The 19,103-nt window shown below is 40.2% G+C and overlaps 1 protein-coding gene across 1 annotated transcript in view; it reads right to left on the bottom strand.

Moving 5' to 3' along the window:
* Window positions 1–250: 250 nt before the first annotated feature.
* The window catches only part of Kcnh8 (potassium voltage-gated channel subfamily H member 8), a 462,775-nt gene continuing 443,922 nt past the window's right edge, over window positions 251–19,103 (bottom strand). Inside the window, exon 18 of the mRNA XM_050165081.1 lies at window positions 251–1,324. Coding sequence (XP_050021038.1) covers window positions 665–1,324 — 660 coding nt within the window. The 3' untranslated portion in view covers window positions 251–664. The remainder of the gene's footprint in view (window positions 1,325–19,103) is intronic.

The raw sequence follows: 19,103 nt of genomic DNA, 5'->3' as shown, positions 1-19,103 counted from the left end.
AAACACCAAGCTTTTTTTTACCAAAATGAAAAGAAAACATTTGTTTCTTTATAAATAGTTTAAGTAGTTTAAATACATATTTCACAACAAGATTATAAAAATAGTTTTTTCAATAAATAAAGACATATTCATTTACATGGCAAATAATGTGCAGCTAGCTAAGCACTATAGGCCACCAGCTCTATTTTACTGATTGTCTAGGAGATGACATGCAGTGATAATTGTTCCTCTGCCTTCAAAAAGGGGAAAATAGATCAGCAGGGGCCATGCACACAAGGCTAACCGTGCTATGGATATTGTTCAGAAATGACAATCAGGAAAAACCTTTGCTGCACTTCACAAAAGCCACTTACTTCAAAACTGGTTCCCAAACTCTTTGTCTGGGATTTCTATCTACTCAGACCCTCAGGGTCTTTGGTTATCCAAAGTCTGCCAAACAGACTAGTAAATTAATACTTGTACAGAAAAAGGGTTGATTCTTCTAAGATCTAGAAATTGTTTGCTACAGTATAGAGGTGGATCTGCCTTTGCCTGGCTCCCTGACCTCTTTTCTGCAGAATTCCCAACATTGCTTAGGCTCCATGCCTACTAGAGGCCCAAAAAGCAAACTAGAGCTGTCATGCAGCAACAGTTTGGCATCGAAAGCTGCCCCTAGGTGCTGATATCATACGTTTATGGCTTTGCTGTCCTTTGTGTCTACTGTGCTTGTGATAACTTCCACTGGAAAGTTCTCCAATGGTTCTGTAGACGTTTCTCGGTTCCAAGAGCCTGGTAAATTTTCCAAACTGAAGGAACTCACAGGTCTGTGGGTGATGCTGCCTTCTTCTGATCTACTTGGGAGAACTAGGTGCAAGGATGTTTCTGAAGAGGAGCAGACAGAGGAGGAGAGACTGGCTGAGATGGACTGCAAAGGTGTCAGCGTGGTATCAGAATGGGGGGAGATGCACCTTAGGAACTGCAAATGACCTTCCTGGATAACGTGGCAGTGGTTTGGAGAATGAAGCAGTTCACTGTCTGCTGGGGTTTGCTCATGAGTTTCAGTTCGTTGAGGGCTGTTGCACAAAGAGGAGGGATCCACACTCCAGATGTCGGAGGTGGCATTACCATGGTAAAGTTGTGCTCCACCTGCCTGAAAATGTAGGCAAGGCTGATGAGCACTCCAGCTCACCCTAGTCTGTAAGCTTTCTCTGGAAGGACACATCGGAGTGGGATGCAGAGAGCAAAATCTTGATGGTTGCTGAGGTGACAAGATATTTTCCAGAAGTTGAATGATGTTCCTCATATCTTTCCCTAGTTGGGAAACCTCCTGAGCCAATGTTGTCACCTGTGTGGAGAAAGCAAAGCCATCAACATGATCACAGGTACACAGAGTTGACAGGTTTCAGAGCACTGAAGACAGGAAGGGAAATTTAGAGCTAACCAAGCGCAAGGTGAGTGAGTGGATTTATATGCTGACCTAAAGATACATCCACCTTGCAGAGATGAGTGTGCTTAGGGGTCTTAATCATTGGCTGGGATATCATTGCAAAGAATTGGAGAGGTTCTGTGGCCTTGAACACCAATTGCAGATTCCACTCTCTAAAAGCAGAAGGGATGCAGACAGGTACACAGATATCACCCAACAATCAACTCAGAGGGCAGATACCTTGTGCAAAACACCAGACACATTGAGCCTCTGTTCAGTGTGGGGACTGTACAGCAGCTCTCTAGCTTGACATTTTCTGGGGGAGGTCTTGTGTCTAGAGGTCCAGAAGCAAAGGGACCTTCAAGAAGTAGAGGGTGCTGAGACCGCTTACCAGATTTTCTGTCAAGAGAATTCTTGGGAAAAATGAAAGTTACCAAATGAGATGAAGAGAAAGAGACTGTGAAATGGCTAACAAGAAGCAAACACCGTGAACACCCAAGTTTTCTGGGATCTCCCATCTAACTAGGTTATCCTTCAGTGTAGCTCAGATTGCACTGTGTCTGCTTCACTCAGTGTAGAGGTGAATCGCTTAGCACTTATCCATTTCTCAAAGGAGACACAGTCCCTAAACGCAAAAATCACAGACAAGTATTCATTTAAAGCACAATAAAATCCACTGACAGAGTTGTTTTCTTAACATTAGATTTAGATTAAGGTAACAGCAACAAAACCTCAGAGTCCACTGGAAGGCGGACTGTGGTTCTAATCTGAGCTTTCTGAAGGAAGTTTGTATCATCTCAAACAAGATACACACAAATTTCCACTCTTTGAATTATCCAGCACTCACACAATCTTGTAATGCATTGCTATCTCTACTTTAATACCTTATATCTTATGATAGTGTTGCTGTTATTTGATTTTACTATCACAACCCACAAATGTCTCAGTTGAAGCCCTAGAACACCATCAGCACCCAAACAGAGCAGTCAGTTTCAACATCCATGCTACAAAAATCAAGACTGCTGCTTGGGATGGGTTTCTCTCTCTCTCTCTCTCTCTCTCTCTCTCTCTCTCTCTCTCTCTCTCTCTCTCTCTCTCTCTCACACACACACACACACACACACACACACACCACATTCAAAAATTATCTATATATACAGTCTTTGTACAAATGTGCATTTTATGATGGATATACCCTTTAAATCTCTCACTCTCCTTCTCTCCCCAGTCAGTTCCTTTTGTTTGCTTAGACGACTTTATTTTCATTGTCTACACATTCCTAATTCATCCAGTCCACTTCTGGTGAGAGCATTCTGAAGCCAGCTCTCCTTTGCAGCCCCAACAGGAGGTGGCACTGCTCATCTTAGGCATTTAGAAACGTCTAGAAAGAAGTCATTCTGTGGTTCAGGCCACCAGCTGTTAACATAGTGGCTGAAATTTCAAGATCCAAACTCTTTGTGTTGGTATGAAACTGTAGGAAAGCAAACAGATGCTTGTCTTGTTTGTTTTCTGTGGATCTGCACCTGCTGGAAATGGAACAGTTCCTACCAGTCTTCCTGTGGAGAGGAAGAGTGAGTATAAAGGACCTGGCAGTTTCTCCAGTTCTGCATGTGTGGCTCACACCACTCAGTGTGACAGAATCCCTGCCCCACAGATGAGCTGATGGTTTTGTAGAGTCCTCAGCTCCACTATCAGCGTTTTAGGATATATTCTGCCACCAAATGGAATTATTGAAAGGACATCTGAACGGCTCTCTCTGTGGTCAGTGAGCCCATTTCCGAATCAAACTCATCTAAATTGGTGGATTAGCTGAGCTAGGTCAGGATACCTAGGTGGTGATTGGAAAGGAAATGGTCCCCAAATGGAGTGGCAGGACTAGGAGGTGTGGCTTTGTTGGAGTAGGCATGGTCATGTTGGAGGAAGTGTGTCACTGTGGAGGTGGGCTTTGAGGTCTCATATATGCTCAAGCCACACCGAGTATGACCAATCCCTTCCTCAAGATGTAGGAAGCTTGTGTAACATGAATGGGGGCCTGCTTGTTTCTTGGGGTTTTCTGTCCTGCCCAGTTCCCCACAGTTGGCAGGTCCCAAAGAAAATCACACATAGGTCTCCATAAATTATAAGCTGATTGGCCCATTAGCTCTAGTCTCTCACTGGCTAACTCTCACATCTTGATTAACTCATTTTTCTGATCTATGTTAGCCATGTGGCTTAGTACCTTTTTTCAGTGGGGCAGATCACATCCTGCTGCTTCAGTGGTCTGGGCAGGAGTGGGAGGAATCAACTTCTTCCTTCCTAGAATTCTCCTGTTCTCATTACATCATTTCTATTTCCTGTCTGGTTTTCCCACCTATATTTCCTGCCTGGCCAATCAGCGTTTATTTAAAACATGACTGACAGATTAAAGACAATTCTGCAAGCTTGGCTACATCTTCAGTACCTTGTCTGCCTGCTTGCTGACCTTCCTTCCATTGATGATAATGAACTAAACCTCTGAGCTGTAAGGGAACCACCACCACAGTTAAATGTTTTCCCTTATAAGACTTGCTGTGATAGTGTCTCTTCACAGCAATAAAAACCCTAACTAAAATAGCCCACCTGACCTTTCATTCAGAACTGGATAGAGACAGAGAATTGGCAGACTGATTTTAAACTTTAGTTATATTAGGCATTACAGAATTCAGTGAAAATTTTAACTAATATAATAATGCAACATTTTTATAATCAAACTAACCAAAAACATTAAGACAGACATGGTTCAGTGTGTGAAGCAGAAGACTGAGGCCCAGAAATAAATGTTTTATTTTAAAAACGACAAGTGTTTGTGTGTGTGTGTGTGTGTGTGTGTGTGTGTGTGTGTGTGTGTATGTGTGTATGCATATGCGTGTGGTAACCTCAGAGACCAGAAGAGAGCATCAAATCCTTTGGAGCTGAGGGTACAGGTGGTTATGAGCCCCTGACATGGGTGCTCGGAATTGAACTCCTATCCATTGCTGTCTTAGTTGCTGAACCATCTCTTCTCCTCCCAGATGGTGTTTTCAAGATTACTCATTTCATAAGAGACATGTTTGGTCTAGAACTCAGGCCTTATCTTTTGCTGCAGTATGTTATTGTGCTGATTCTGAAGGAGCTGGGAAGTGCTTGCTAATGTGTGACACAGACCATTGCTCATGGATAAGAGTTATATAGACTGTCAATTCGATATCAGATAAGCAAATAGTATAATCTCAGGAAACAATTCCAGAATGATTAAACAGTAAATTCTCTTCAAAGAAAATTATATGATCAACAACAAAAGATTTGCTATAGGGTAAACACTATTATTCAGAAGAAATGCATTTCTAGCTTTCAAAACGAAAATTTCCCTTTTATTCAGAGCTGTGTTCTTGACATCTAACTTACACTGTACAATCACGACAACCTTGAGTCCATGAACTCTGAAAGGAACCCATGGACTCCACTGACTCCAGGAACATCAACACATATAACTGTTCCAAAAGGCAAATTACTGTCTTAGTTGGAACTAAAAACAACAGAGAAGTCAAGAAAATAGAACTTTCAAGTGATGTGAGGGAAAATTTCCATCATTTTGTGCCCAGGGACACGCCCCGGGACCCTATTAAAGTTCCATAAGGGAAATAATCTCTTCAAGGACAAAGTCAGTTGCCACACAAAGAGAGGCGGAAACAAGGATGACACTGGCGGGGTAGTGACTTCCACAGAAGACACAGTACATTTTATTGCAGTGGTGTGTGCTGGCCCCTGCTGGGTTGCTGAGTCTATTCTAAGATACAGAAGACAGTAGCTTTGATCAAGCATAAGAAACAAAGAGTTTACTTTTTGAGCGTGGTAGAATTCAAGTCACCACCTGATTAAGAAAACTAGAACTGCCGATGAAGACTGTTGAGGCTGCTTTCTGTGTGAGACTGTCCAGTTACAGAGCTGTGTCTTCAGCATAGAATTTAGTGCCAGAGCACTGTGAAGTGAAGTAATACAGCCAAAAAATCATCTTGACCAGACAAAGGCAAGTTTTCTTCTTACCCCAACAGCAACCTAAAACCCTTATATTTTTGTCACTCATATTAGAAAACATAAGGGTCTTCCCAAGCCCCACCTCTTTTCTATCATTTTTGTTTTTGTTTTTTTGAAACTTTGCACATGAGGAAGCTATGTTGATGTGGACTTCTGATTAAGGTAGAGCGAATATATAAAATGAACATTATTTGATGTGTATTCTCAATATGTGTGTTTTTGTCCATTCACTTTTTCTTTTTTCATTCTTCCTCTTCCTTCCTTTTCTTTGTCCTCCTCTTCCTTCTCCTGGATAAAAACCCAACAGTCTTGAACTTAAACCTGTTGGCCAAAGCAGCTCACCATCACCATCTCTCCAGCAAAGTGCTCACACTAACATTTCCTTTTTTCTCCAAGTCCTGTCAGAAAAAGGGAGGGAGGAAAGAACTATCTGTGCTCCCAAGTGACTCAGTTCTCTACTCCTGCACCAGAGCGTCCAAAGACTCCCCTCTTTTATTTTTGGGCCAGGATCATGCATTAAAGTCTCAGTTCACTAGGACTGGGAAGGAGTGTTGGAAATGTCTCTACTGTTCGCAAATATTCCCTTTTGTTACACAGCATGGGGCATCAAACTTGCCCAGAGCGATGATCCACACACTGCATTGACCTTAACATACACTGAGGAAAGGAACCACCAATTTACCACACTTCCTTATTTCACTCACATCCAGGATTCCTTAGAACTTCTCTTTCCTTGTTGGCCTGTGTTTCTAAAGCACAGTGTTTACTACTGTTGTGTTTAATCAGCTCCACTGATGTATTTTTACCTGTCTCCCTCCTTCCACTGCATCATTTTCCCAGAAGTACTACATACATACATACATTCATACATATGAATCTCACATGCTTAACTACACACACACACACACACACACATACACACACAAATAATCACATGCTTAACTATAACCACACAGTACACTCCCTGATCACCTTTCTTTGTCCAACTGAAACCTTGTGTCCTTTGCCTACCACCCCATCCTCCCAGTTCATGGTAGCCCAATCTGCTCTCAGTTCCTGTAGTTAATACCCAGTTCTACAGAATTGCATCCTTTGGATAACCCCTCTTGTTCTCTGTCCCGTTGGTGAATCTCTAGGTGGTGTTGAGCTGTGTGCACATGGCTCCTGGCAGCTTTCTTACTGTGATGTTGGCAGGCATGGCCTTGAAGGGGAAGATGAGAAATGCAGTGGGATTCAAGTCTCAGTATATTCAATCATACAGTTTCACTTAGCTGAAGTAATTTTATAAAAAGATGTTTCCTTACAGGTTATCTGACTTCCCATTCAATACAGGAAAAAAAATGGAAATGTTTGATTTTTTTCCTGTTTGTCTTCTCAGAAAAAGATGGCAAACAATATACTACTGTATTCCTTCATAGAGTATAGGTGCTTCAAAGTCTAACAAGGAGTCTGCTCATCTCTCCATGTCAGTCTTTTATAAGAAATCCACTGACTAGAGGTCTGGGGAACTTTTAAGGTCCAGAAACCTACCCCAAAATTACTAAGAATAGTTTCATCTATGGTAGAACCAAAGAAATGGTAGAACTTAGGAAACTAGTATGTGTGAAACATGTAGGTCTGAAGCTGGGAACTGAAAATTTTAAAATATTGCTTGGAAAAACCCTAGATACATAATGATACATAATCCTTAGTTCATGAATGAGAAGATCTTCAGATGACAGTATTCCTCACTATGGCTCATGGGCAATATACTTACTTCCAGAAATTGAGTAAACATCACAGGAAGAACCTAAGAGTTGTAGGCTAGAGAGAAGTGTCATGAAGTGCTGTCTTCTTGATTTGACATGGCTGTTTTACATGGGAACACAGCAGCTGCTGGTCAAGACCAAAGTGAACTCACTTTTATTATTCTGCTAAATGGATATAGCATCAAACTGTCCTGTAAATTTGTCTATCTACCTGTAGAATAGTAGAGATCTCAGAAGTCATGAGATTACATTTCTTTGGGCAGTGGAAACTCACAGCTGTTCAGAGTGCAGAGAATAAACGTCAGCAGAGTGCTCAGTCACAAATGGGACATCAATATCATACTTCCTCCCAAGGCTCAAGGGCCATCATGAAAGAGTGGGCAGAAAGATGGTAACAGCCAGAGGTCAGGGAGGACTCAAGAAAAGGAGTGTCTTTTTGATTTAATGGGGCCTTCACACTCATGGACTCAGCAGCTTTGGGTGCATGCATAAACCCCGTTCAAGATCAAATCATTCATCATTATAGCACAGAGCAGGAAGGTATTGAGAAGATTGAGAAGAACTGTCCTCACTGGGGAGCAGTGGCCAGTAGGTAGCTTCTGGGGGAGGGAGGGTCACATTCTATCATGGATCAGGAAGGTGTTGACAAGAACCCTCCTAACTGGAGAGCTGTGTGCAGTTCACAGTTACTGGGGTAGGAAGGGTCAGCATTTCAGCATTGAGCAGGAAGGTGCTGATAATAACCCTCCTCACTGGGGAGCTGTGGACAGCTGGCAGCTTCTTAGGGAGGGAGGGTTGGTTTTCTTTACGGGTATGGCTACTGGTAAGTGGACCATGCTCAAATGGACGTCCCCATACCCAGGATCATATGGGCAGCGTAAATTGGAGTTGAGGGGGATGAAATTAAAAGAGAGGACCTTATATAAGGGGTAGGAGGTAGAAGTGGATCTAGAAGTTAGGAGGAAGAATGGGGCTGAATAATTTTGAAATACATTATATGAAATTCTCAAATATTGTTTTAATTTCAGCATGGTGTGGGGAGGGGCTCACAAACCTCCACCCCATTTCAGGAACTATTAGCACTTGATGGCTGCTGGAGGAGGACAAGTTCTTTGGGATTAGGCCACCAGTAGGATGACACCATGGCAATGTATATATATGGGCAACACTGACTAGACTCAGTGGGTTAAATTCATAAGTAAGAAAATAAATAATGGTGTGGATGAAGTTGGGAGGAAGATGAGATTTGATCAGTCATTCTGAGATTAGTTGAGACTAATGTGATCAAGATACATTGTATACATGTATGAAATTTAAAACAATAAATAAAATAACATTACAAAAGAAAGAATACTCTCCTTTTTGTAGAAACAGATGTTTCTAAAGTTGGCACAAAGTCCTGGACTACCAAAGCTATCTTGAAAGAGGAGACTGAAAATTGAGGACACTTATCTTTCCATTTGGAACTTGCTACAAAGCAAAGTAATAAAGACAGCAAAAAGCTGGGATACAGATAGACATAGTCAGCATAATATAATTTTGAGGCCAGAAATAGCTAGGTATGGTAGCACACACCTGCACTTCTTCCTCCCAGGGGACGGAAGCAGGAGGACCATAAGTTTGAGACTATGCTGAGTTTTCTAGAAAGACTCTAAGTAAAAAAAAAAAAAATTACGTTCTGAGGTAAACTGTAATAGTTAATCTTAATTGTCATCTTCATTGGAGTTAGAATTGCAATAGAAACGATCCTTTGGTATGTTTATGTGTTTAAGTAGTTCTAGAAAAACTACTTAAAGAGGAAAGACCCATTTACATGTGGCTCTCAGTGTCCTATGGACTTGAAACCCTGAGTGAATAGAAGGAGAAGCAGGTTGAGCAACAACATTAATTTCCTGAGCCTTTTGATTGTGAATGCAATGTAATGGTCACCTCACTCAGTTGCTACTGTACCTTCCTCATGAACTCCAAAGCAAACAAATGTCCCTTCTTAGCATGGTTTCTTGTCAGATATTTGGTTATAGCAACCAGAAGAGTAACACATGCACTAGTCATCACATTCATAATCCACTGATTTATGAACATCACTTTCAGACCTCTCAGCTGGAAATAGTGTTTTGTACAAATGAGGCTAAATGCACAACTCATACAATATATACAACTTAATCAAAAATAGGTCAAAGGCACAAGCCCAAGAGACTACAGTATAAAATTCTGAGAAGAAAAGAGAGGAATACCCCGCAGACGGAGCCAGCGGCGGCGCAGGCGCCCGCAGATGGAGCCGGCGGCGGCGCAGGCGGGCAACGCAGGCCAGGCTGCAGGCTGCGGCTGGGACCAGAGGGGACTGGTGCGGTGGCAGAGGACGAAGGCGGCAGGGACCAGTGCGCAACACCGAGAGCAGATCGCCCCACTACAATTAAATCAAAGAGGTAGGCCTTTGGTAGGCGAGAGCCCTGGCAAACGGGGAGCCGGGTCCTGTTCCGGAAAACCCTTCTGAGGGGTGAAAGGGTTCTTGGCCCCCGGCAGAAGCCAGGAAACAGAGCGAGGGCACTTAGTAAGAGAAGCCTCTGGCCAGCAGAGAAACCTGATCCGATTTTAAAAGACCAATTAGATAGCATTGAAAGGAGGAGATGGGCAGGCGCCAAGGCAGAACATCACCCAATAATCTGAAAAACAACATGAAAACACCAGATCCCAAAGATCTTACAACAGAAAGATTTGAACACCCTAACACAGAAGAAGTGGAAAAAATTGACTTTATGAAAGCAATAGAATCCCTTAAAAAATATGTAATAAACACCCTTATAGAAATGGATGAGAAGAATAACAAAAAGTTCGAAGAATTAAGTAAATATGTACATGAGACCCTGGGAAACCAAGAAAAAACGATCAAACAGGTAATGGAAACAGTGCAAGAATTGAAAACTGAAAGGGAAGCAAGGAAGAGAACACAAAGGGAAGAACAGCTGGATATGGAAAATCTAGGCCAACGAGCAGAGTCTACAGAAACAAGCATAATCAATAGACTACAAGAGATAGAAGAAAGAATCTCAGATGCTGAGGACACCATAGAGAAAATAAATGCACTGATCAAAGAAAACAGCAAAGCCAACAAATTCTCATCACAAAACATTCAAGAAATATGGGACACAATAAAAAGACCAAACCTAAGAATTATAGGAATAGAAGAAGGAGAAGAATCACAGCTCGAAGGCCCAGAAAATATTTTTAACAAAATTATGGAAGAAAACTTTCCCAACATAAAGAAAGTTATCCCCTTGAATATTCAAGAAGCATACAGAACACCAAACAGACTGGATCAAAGAAAAACTTCCCCTCGCCATATAATAATCAAAACACAAAATAGACAGGTTAAAGAAAGAATATTAAGAGCTGCAAAGGAAAAAGGCCAAGTAACCTATAAAGGTAAACCGATCAGAATTACACCTGACTTCTCTATGGAAACCATGAAAGCCAGAAGGTCCTGGATAGAGGTACTTCAAAAGCTAAGAGACCATGGATGCAAACCCAAACTTCTGTACCCTGCCAAGCTAGTGTTCACTATCAATGGAGAAAACAAGACATTCCAGGATAAGAACAAATTTAAACAATACGTAGCCACAAATCCAGCTCTACAGAAAGTAATAGAAGGAAAATCGCAACCCAAGGAATCCAACAATGCCAACACTGACTACAATAACTCAGGCATCTAGTGAACCTTCACCAGCACAACTCAAAGAAGGGACACACACACAAACTCTACTACCAAAAAAACAATAAGAATAACCGGAGTAAACAACAATTGGTCATTAATATCACTTAATATTAATGGTCTCAATTCACCTATAAAAAGGCACAGGCTAAGAGATTGGATACGAAAACAGGATCCAACATTCTGCTGTTTGCAAGAAACACATCTCAACCACAAAGACAGGCATCTACTCAGAGTAAAAGGTTGGGAAAAGGTCTTTCAAGCAAATGGTCCTAAGAAAAAAGCAGGTGTGGCCGTACTAATTTCCAACAAAACGGACTTCAAACTAAAATCAATCAGAAGAGATCGAGAAGGACACTTTATACTCATAACAGGAACAATTCATCAGGATGACATCTCAATTCTGAATATCTATGCCCCTAATATAAAAGCACCCACTTATATAAAAGAAATATTACTAGAACTCAAGGCAGACATCAAACCACACACACTAATAGTAGGAGACTTCAACACACCTCTCTCTCCAATGGACAGGTCAATCAGACAGAAACCTAATAGAGAATTAAGAGAATTACTGGAGGTAATGAAACAAATGGACTTAACAGACATCTATAGAACACTCCACCCAAATAGGAAAGAATATACCTTCTTCTCTGCAGCTCATGGAACCTTCTCAAAAATTGACCATATACTCGGAAACAAAGGAAGCCTCCACAGATACAAAAGAATATCAGTGTCCACCTGTGTCTTATCAGATCACCACGGATTAAAGTTAGAAGGCAACAACAATGCTGCCCCCAGAAAGCCGACAAACTCATGGAAACTGAACAATCAACTACTGAACCACACCTGGGTGAAGGAAGAAATTAAGAAGGAAATTAAAGTCTTCCTTGAATTTAATGAAAATAAAGAGACAACATACTCAAACCTATGGGACACGATGAAAGCAGTGCTAAGAGGAAAGTTCATAGCACTAAGTGCCCACTTAAAGAAAACGGAGAAAGCATACATTGGGGACTTAACAGCACACCTGAAAGCTTTAGAAAAAAAAGAAGCAGATGTGCCCAGAAGGAGTAGAAGACTGGAAATAATCAAACTGAGGGCAGAAATCAACAAAATAGAAACACAGAAAACAGTCCAAAGAATCAATGAAACAAAAAGTTGGTTCTTGGAGAAAATCAACAAGATAGACAAACCCCTATCCAAACTAATTAAACAACAGAGGGAGAACACGCAAATAAATAAGATCAGAAATGAAAAGGGGGACATAACCACAGACACAGAGGAAATTCAGAGAATCATTAGATCTTACTACAGGAGCCTGTATGCCACAAAACTGGAAAATACAAAAGAAATGGACATCTTTTTAGATAAGTACCATATACCAAAGCTAAACCAAGACCAGGTGAAAGATCTAAATAGACCTGTTAGTCGCGAAGAACTTGAAGCAGTTATCAAAAATCTGCCCTCTAAAAAAAGCCCAGGACCAGATGGTTTCAATGCAGAATTCTACCAGAACTTCCAAGAAGAGCTAATACCTATTCTCCTTAATGTATTTCACAGTATAGAAACAGAAAAGTCATTGCCAAATTCCTTTTATGAAGCTACAGTTACCCTGATACCAAAACCACACAAAGACCCAACCAAGAAAGAGAACTACAGGCCTATCTCACTCATGAATATCGACGCAAAAATTCTTAATAAAATACTGGCAAACCGAATTCAAGAACACATTAGAAAAATTATCCATTATGATCAAGTAGGCTTCATCCCAGAGATGCAGGGCTGGTTCAACATACGCAAATCTATCAATGTAATCCACCATATAAATAAAATGAAAGAAAAAAACCATATGATCATTTCATTAGATGCTGAAAAAGCATTCGACAAAATCCAACACCCCTTTATGATAAAGGTATTGGAGAGACTAGGGATACAAGGGTCATACCTAAATATAATAAAAGCTATTTACAGCAAACCGACAGCTAACATTAAATTAAACGGAGAAAAACTCAAAGCCATCCCACTAAAATCAGGAACAAGACAAGGATGTCCACTCTCTCCATACCTCTTCAATATAGTGCTTGAAGTTCTAGCAATAGCAATAAGACAACATAAGGGGATCAAAGGGATTCGTATTGGAAAGGAAGAAGTTAAGCTTTCGTTATTTGCAGATGATATGATAGTATACATAAGCGACCCCAAAAACTCTACCAAAGAACTCCTACAGCTGATAAACACCTTCAGTAATGTGGCAGGATACAAGATCAACTCGAAAAAATCAGTTGCCTTCCTATACAGTAAGGATAAGGAAACAGAGAGGGAAATCAGAGAAGCATCACCTTTCATGATAGCCACAAAGAGCATAAAATATCTTGGGGTAACCCTGACCAAGGAAGTGAAAGATCTATATGACAAGAACTTTAAGACTTTGAAGAACGAAATAGAAGAAGACACCAGAAAATGGAAGGATCTCCCTTGCTCTTGGATTGGGAGGATCAACATAGTAAAAATGGCAATTCTTCCAAAAGCAATATATAGATTCAATGCAATCCCCATCAAAATCCCATCAAAATTCTTCACAGATCTGGAGAAGACAATAATCAACTTTATATGGAAAAATAAAAAACCCAGGATAGCCAAAACAATCTTATACAATAAAGGAACGTCTGGAGGCATTACCATCCCTGACTTCAAACTCTATTACAGAGCTACAGTATTAAAAACAGCTTGGTATTGGCATAAAAACAGAGAAGTCGACCAATGGAACCGTATAGAAGACCCTGACTTTAATCCACAAACCTATGAGCACCTGATTTTCGATAAAGGAGCTAAAACTATACAATGGAAAAAAGAGAGCATCTTCAACAAATTGTGCTGGCAAAACTGGATTTCAATCTGTACAAAAATGAAAATAGATCCATGTCTGTCACCATGCACAAAACTCAAGTCCAAGTGGATTAAAGACCTCAATATCAGTCTGAACACACTGAACCTGATAGGAGAGAAAGTGGGAACTACACTACAACAAGTGGGCACAGGAGACCGCTTCCTACGTATAACATCAGCAGCACAGACAGTAAGGGCCTCATTGAATAAATGGGACCTCATGAGACTGAGAAGCTTCTGTAAAGCAAAGGACACTGTCGCTAAGACAGAAAGGCAACCCACTGACTGGGAGAAGATCTTCACCAACCCCGCAACTGACAAAGGTCTGATCTCCAAAATATATAAAGAACTTAAGAAACTAGACTGTAAAAGGCTAATCAACCCAATTATAAAATGGGGCACTGAGCTGAACAGAGATCTCTCAACAGAAGAAGTTCAAATGGCCAAAAGACACCTAAGGTCATGCTCAACTTCCTTAGCGATCAGGGAAATGCAAATCAAGACAACTTTAAGATACCATCTTACACCTGTCAGAATGGCAAAAATCAAAAACACCAATGATAGCCTTTGCTGGAGAGGTTGTGGAGAAAGGGGTACACTCATCCATTGCTGGTGGGAATGCAAACTTGTGCAACCACTCTGGAAAGCAGTGTGGTGGTTTCTCAGAAAATTCGGGATCAACCTACCCCTGGACCCAGCAATACCACTCTTGGGAATATACCCAAGAGAGGCCTTATCATACAACAAAAATATATGCTCTACTATGTTCATAGCAGCACTGTTGGTAATAGCCAGAACCTGGAAACAACCTAGATGCCCTTCAATTGAAGAATGGATGAAGAAAGTATGGAATATATACATATTAGAGTACTACTCAGCAGTAAAAATCAAGGACTTCTTGAAGTTTGCAGGCAAATGGATGGAAATAGAAAACACTATCCTGAGTGAGGTAAGCCAGACCCAAAAAGAGGAACTCAGGACTGCGAGGGGTGCACCCACACACTGAGACAATGGGGATGTTCTATCGGGAACTCACCAAGGCCAGCTGGCCTGGGTCTGAAAAAGCCTGGGTTAAAACAGGTCTCACTGAACATAGCGGACAATGAGGGCTATGAAGACCTCAAGAACAATGGCAATGGGTTTTTGAGCCTACTGCACGTATTGGCTTTGTGGGAGCCTAGGTAGTTTGGATGCTCACCTTACGAGACCTGGATGGAGGAGGGTGGTCCTTGGGCTGACAAGTGAGGGGGACTTGATTGGGGGAGGGGGAGGGAAAGGGAGGCGGTGGTGGGGAAGAGACAGAAATCTTTAATAAATTAAAAAAAAGAAAAGAGAGGAATAAATATTCATTACTGTGGATTTCTCACAGATATGACTCCAAAAACATAAGAAGAAAAATGAAGACAGGTTGGCTTTCTCTACAATTAATACTCATGTGTCTCATGGGAGTCAAATGTCAATCTACAAAATGAGAGGAGAAAAATCACAAACCATGTGCTTCATAAGGGACTTGGTTCTATAAATCATAAAGAACTCTTGAGAGTTAATAATGAAAAGAGAGCCCAATTGAAACTGGGGAAAAGTTGGAAAGTAACAGTTCTGAAAAGAAGAGAGATAAATGACCAAACCACTGGCAAGGATATAGTGTAAGTGCCTGTTAGGAAGCTCTAACACAGAAAGAACCAGTATCCAGTTCTCCTGTATTCGAGAGGCCACCATACTTCACATTTGGTGTCTACATCCTCCATACATTCGTTAAGTTCACATACAAATCCTATTGTAGATCTTTTTACCTGCTATGGGACAACGGCCTTGTACTTTGTAAAGATTTGTCACTTGTACTTTAATAAAATTCTGGTTGGCTGATTAGCTCAGGCTTCTTATTAACTAATTCTTATATCTTAAATTAGCCCATTATTCTTGTCTATGTTAGCCACATGCCTTGGTACCTTTTATCAGTGAGGCAGTCTCATCTTGCTTGTTCTGTGTTTGGCTTCCTCTGTGTCAGCTGTAGACTGACTCTTTCCTTCTCCCAGAATTCTCTTTTTTGTTGTCTTGCCTCTACTTCCTGCCTGGTCGCCCTGCCTATACTTCCTGCCTGGTTACTGACCAATCAGCATTGTACATTATTGTGTTTTGTTTTTTTGAAATTGTTGACTGCAGAGAGACATTTGGTTCTGGGGACTGTTAAGCTAAACCATCACATATGCTTTAAAGGTATCTTGATTTCAAAATATGGGTCTAAGAATATATTGGTTTGGAAAAGAGCTTCTTCTTTTGTTTCCACAGAAGATAAGAATCTGTGGATCTCTTCCAGACTAATGTGGTTTGATGGACCAAGACCACCCATGAACACCTCCAAAAATTACTTTGCTCAACAATAAGAAGAAAGTAGTTTGGAGAGAACTATGCACAAATTCCCTAAATATTGTTTATAAATGTCTGTTTACATTTAAATGGTGATATGCTGTAGAGATTTGCATTGGTATGGATCTTGTTTTATTGATACAAATTTAAGGTCAATTTTGTTATATGTATATTTCTGGTCTTGATTAAGGTATTGTGTTTGTGCAGCTCATTTAGAAATGTAATGTATAATTAAAAATATAGTTTCATAGATAATCATCTATAATGGTCAAGCTTGTAGTCATTTTAGTTAGGTTTTCTAGATATACAGAGATATATTTCAGTTAGACAGGTATTTTTCAAATCTTTCAGAGAGTTTCAGAATATGGCATTTAAATGTTTTAATAACTTAGGACTTTTCATGACATGAGACACATCTGCTCTTGGCAGCACCAATTATGTCAAGAGGATGATGGACATCGAAGAGGTTCCTTATAGAGTTCGTTTGCCAGTTGGGCAAGAAGCTACTCTTGCCTGGACTGCTTGATGTCATGCTGTATGAACTGGACTTGTAGGACCCACAGAAAAAAGACTGTTGAACTTGAATAAAGGTAAGACTGTCCATTGGGGTTCCTGATTCATCAAAGAGTCTTCAAGACATTCTGTAGGACACAGAAGAAAGTTACTGATGAACTGCAAATATAGGTAGAACTGTCTTTAAAATTTCCTGCTTCATGGAAAAATCAGTTGGATACTATGGGCCTGTGGGTTGAAGATTGGATGCACCAAAGATACAGAAGAACTTTGGGTGACTTTTCAGGCAGCAAGGTGTCTCTGTCATTTCTAGAGTTTAGAAGTTGCTTACAATACACTTTCTATATACTTTCTGTTAACTTAGGTAATATTATATTCTTCTAGGGTTTTTGATGGAGTTGAAGTATAGATAGTTACAATTATAGTTTTCCTTAGTTGTGATAAAAGATAAAATAGATATAAATAATGTAACTGTCATTTTGCTTGACACCTGTTTTTTATATGTAATTTTACTATGTTAAAATTAAAACTTTTTTATTTAAATAAAAGGGGAAAAGGTATGGGATATCTTTCTGTTTATTTGTTGTTGTTATTGGTTAATGAATAAAGAAACTGCTTTGGCCTATAACAAGGCAGTACTTAGCTATGTGGAAAAAACTAAACCGAATGCTGGGAAAAAGAAGGCAAAGTCAGGGAGAAGCCATGTAGCCTTACTGAAGACAGATGTCAGAAATTTATCTGGTAAGCCACAGCCATATGGTCATACACAGATTAATGGAGATGGGCTAGTTTAGGGTATGAGAGTTGGCCAGAAATACACTTAAGCTATTGGCCAAACAATTTGCAAATAATACAGTTTCTATGTGATTATTTTGGTGCAGACTGGAACAAAATAGGCGGTCTCCACAACACTTACCTGCTAAGGGAAAAACAGTACAAGACCAGGGAAGACAGCCACCTTGTAGAAGAGACTGAGTGTGACCCTCAGCATTGCTTCCCTCCAGGGCAGCTTCTCTTTTTCAGAAGTGTTTATGTTTTGTGCTCAAGCAGTTTTTTCTTCAACACTGCTATGATGTCTTTCTGGGTCAGCCAGATTTGAGAAACTAGAGCACATGTAGTATTTATCTAAAACCATTTCAGAAACGTAGTGTTTCACTCTTACAGCCCATGGCCCCTGAAGTGACTTTATTGAAATTGTCAAAGAATTTTCACAGCTTCACTGCACTATAAAGCATGGGCACTGAATCTAAAGCAGATTAATACTGGTGCCTGCCCTACATCTTTAAAATTTTCCTCAAGTGTTCTGGGAAACTAAGTTAGTGCCAATGTTGTGCTTTTTCTGACATTTAAAATGTATTTAATCAGTTAATTATGAAATGTACACAATGGAAACAATCTCATACCTATGTATGAATTATATACATAAATATATAATTTATTTCATTGTATTCTTGTGTGTGCATGCATGTGTGTACGTGTGTATGTATGTGAGTGTGTGCAAGTGCACATGCAGGTAACCAAATTGACTAGAAGACAGCATCAAATCCTCAGGAGCTACAGTTGCAGGAAGCTATAAGGGTTCATGAGCTGCTGACATAGGTGGTGGGCACTGAACCCGGGTCCTCTGGAAGAGTATAAGTATTCTTAACCACTAAGTCATTGCTCCAGATCATCCTGTGTGCTAAATCTTAGAGCAAATATCAGATGCAGATTCATCAATGCTCCGGTGGTCACGTGGTGCCTGCAGTCTGCTCCACAGTCTCTATTTCATTGTCTGGCACTTTGGTAACAAACAATAGTCATGCAGTAAATTCCACATTTACTACCAATACATTTCTTGCTTGAGAGTAACCAAAGTATAAAGTAAAAGTAAAGCAATCAACCAGTTCAATCTACAAAAAGTAGGATTTATAAAAAGCAGAACCTTAGGTGTTGACTGGATTGTTTTGCTTTGTCCTATATCAGCAATATGACTCTTAGGAGGTGTGAGGAAAACATATGTGCACATTCTGAAACTACTTTGTATTCTCACTGTACATGTCTTATTGGCTTTTAATATACTACAAACAGGGTCAAGGCTATATAAATTAAATTATGTATAAAGGGTAAAGTTGCTTATATATTTTATGTTTCAATTAAACTACAACTGTGAGGAAATCAAATATTTTACTATAAGGAAAATCTAATCCTTGGAAGGTGGTGATTGGTCCACAATAATTTTATCTTGTCCTTCTTACTTCAATGAGTATTTCTCAGCAGAAGAACAATGAGGAATATCTAGAATTGCAAGGCTCCTTTGTTTTCAAGATGGATCTCTGTTTACACAGACTGCTGGGACATATTATCAAAGAACAATAATACAGCAATAATTCTTTAGCCTGACTTGGACACTGTCCACACTCGGAAGAGATAAGCTTCCTTTCCCAAGAAGAATCACTGA

The sequence above is a fragment of the Alexandromys fortis genome, unplaced genomic scaffold (genome assembly GCF_014885135.2).
Source record: "Alexandromys fortis isolate MF-2015 unplaced genomic scaffold, M_Fortis_MF-2015_v1.1 scaffold_121, whole genome shotgun sequence".
NCBI lineage: Eukaryota > Metazoa > Chordata > Mammalia > Rodentia > Cricetidae > Alexandromys > Alexandromys fortis.
This window is presented reverse-complemented; position numbering and strand designations above follow the sequence as displayed.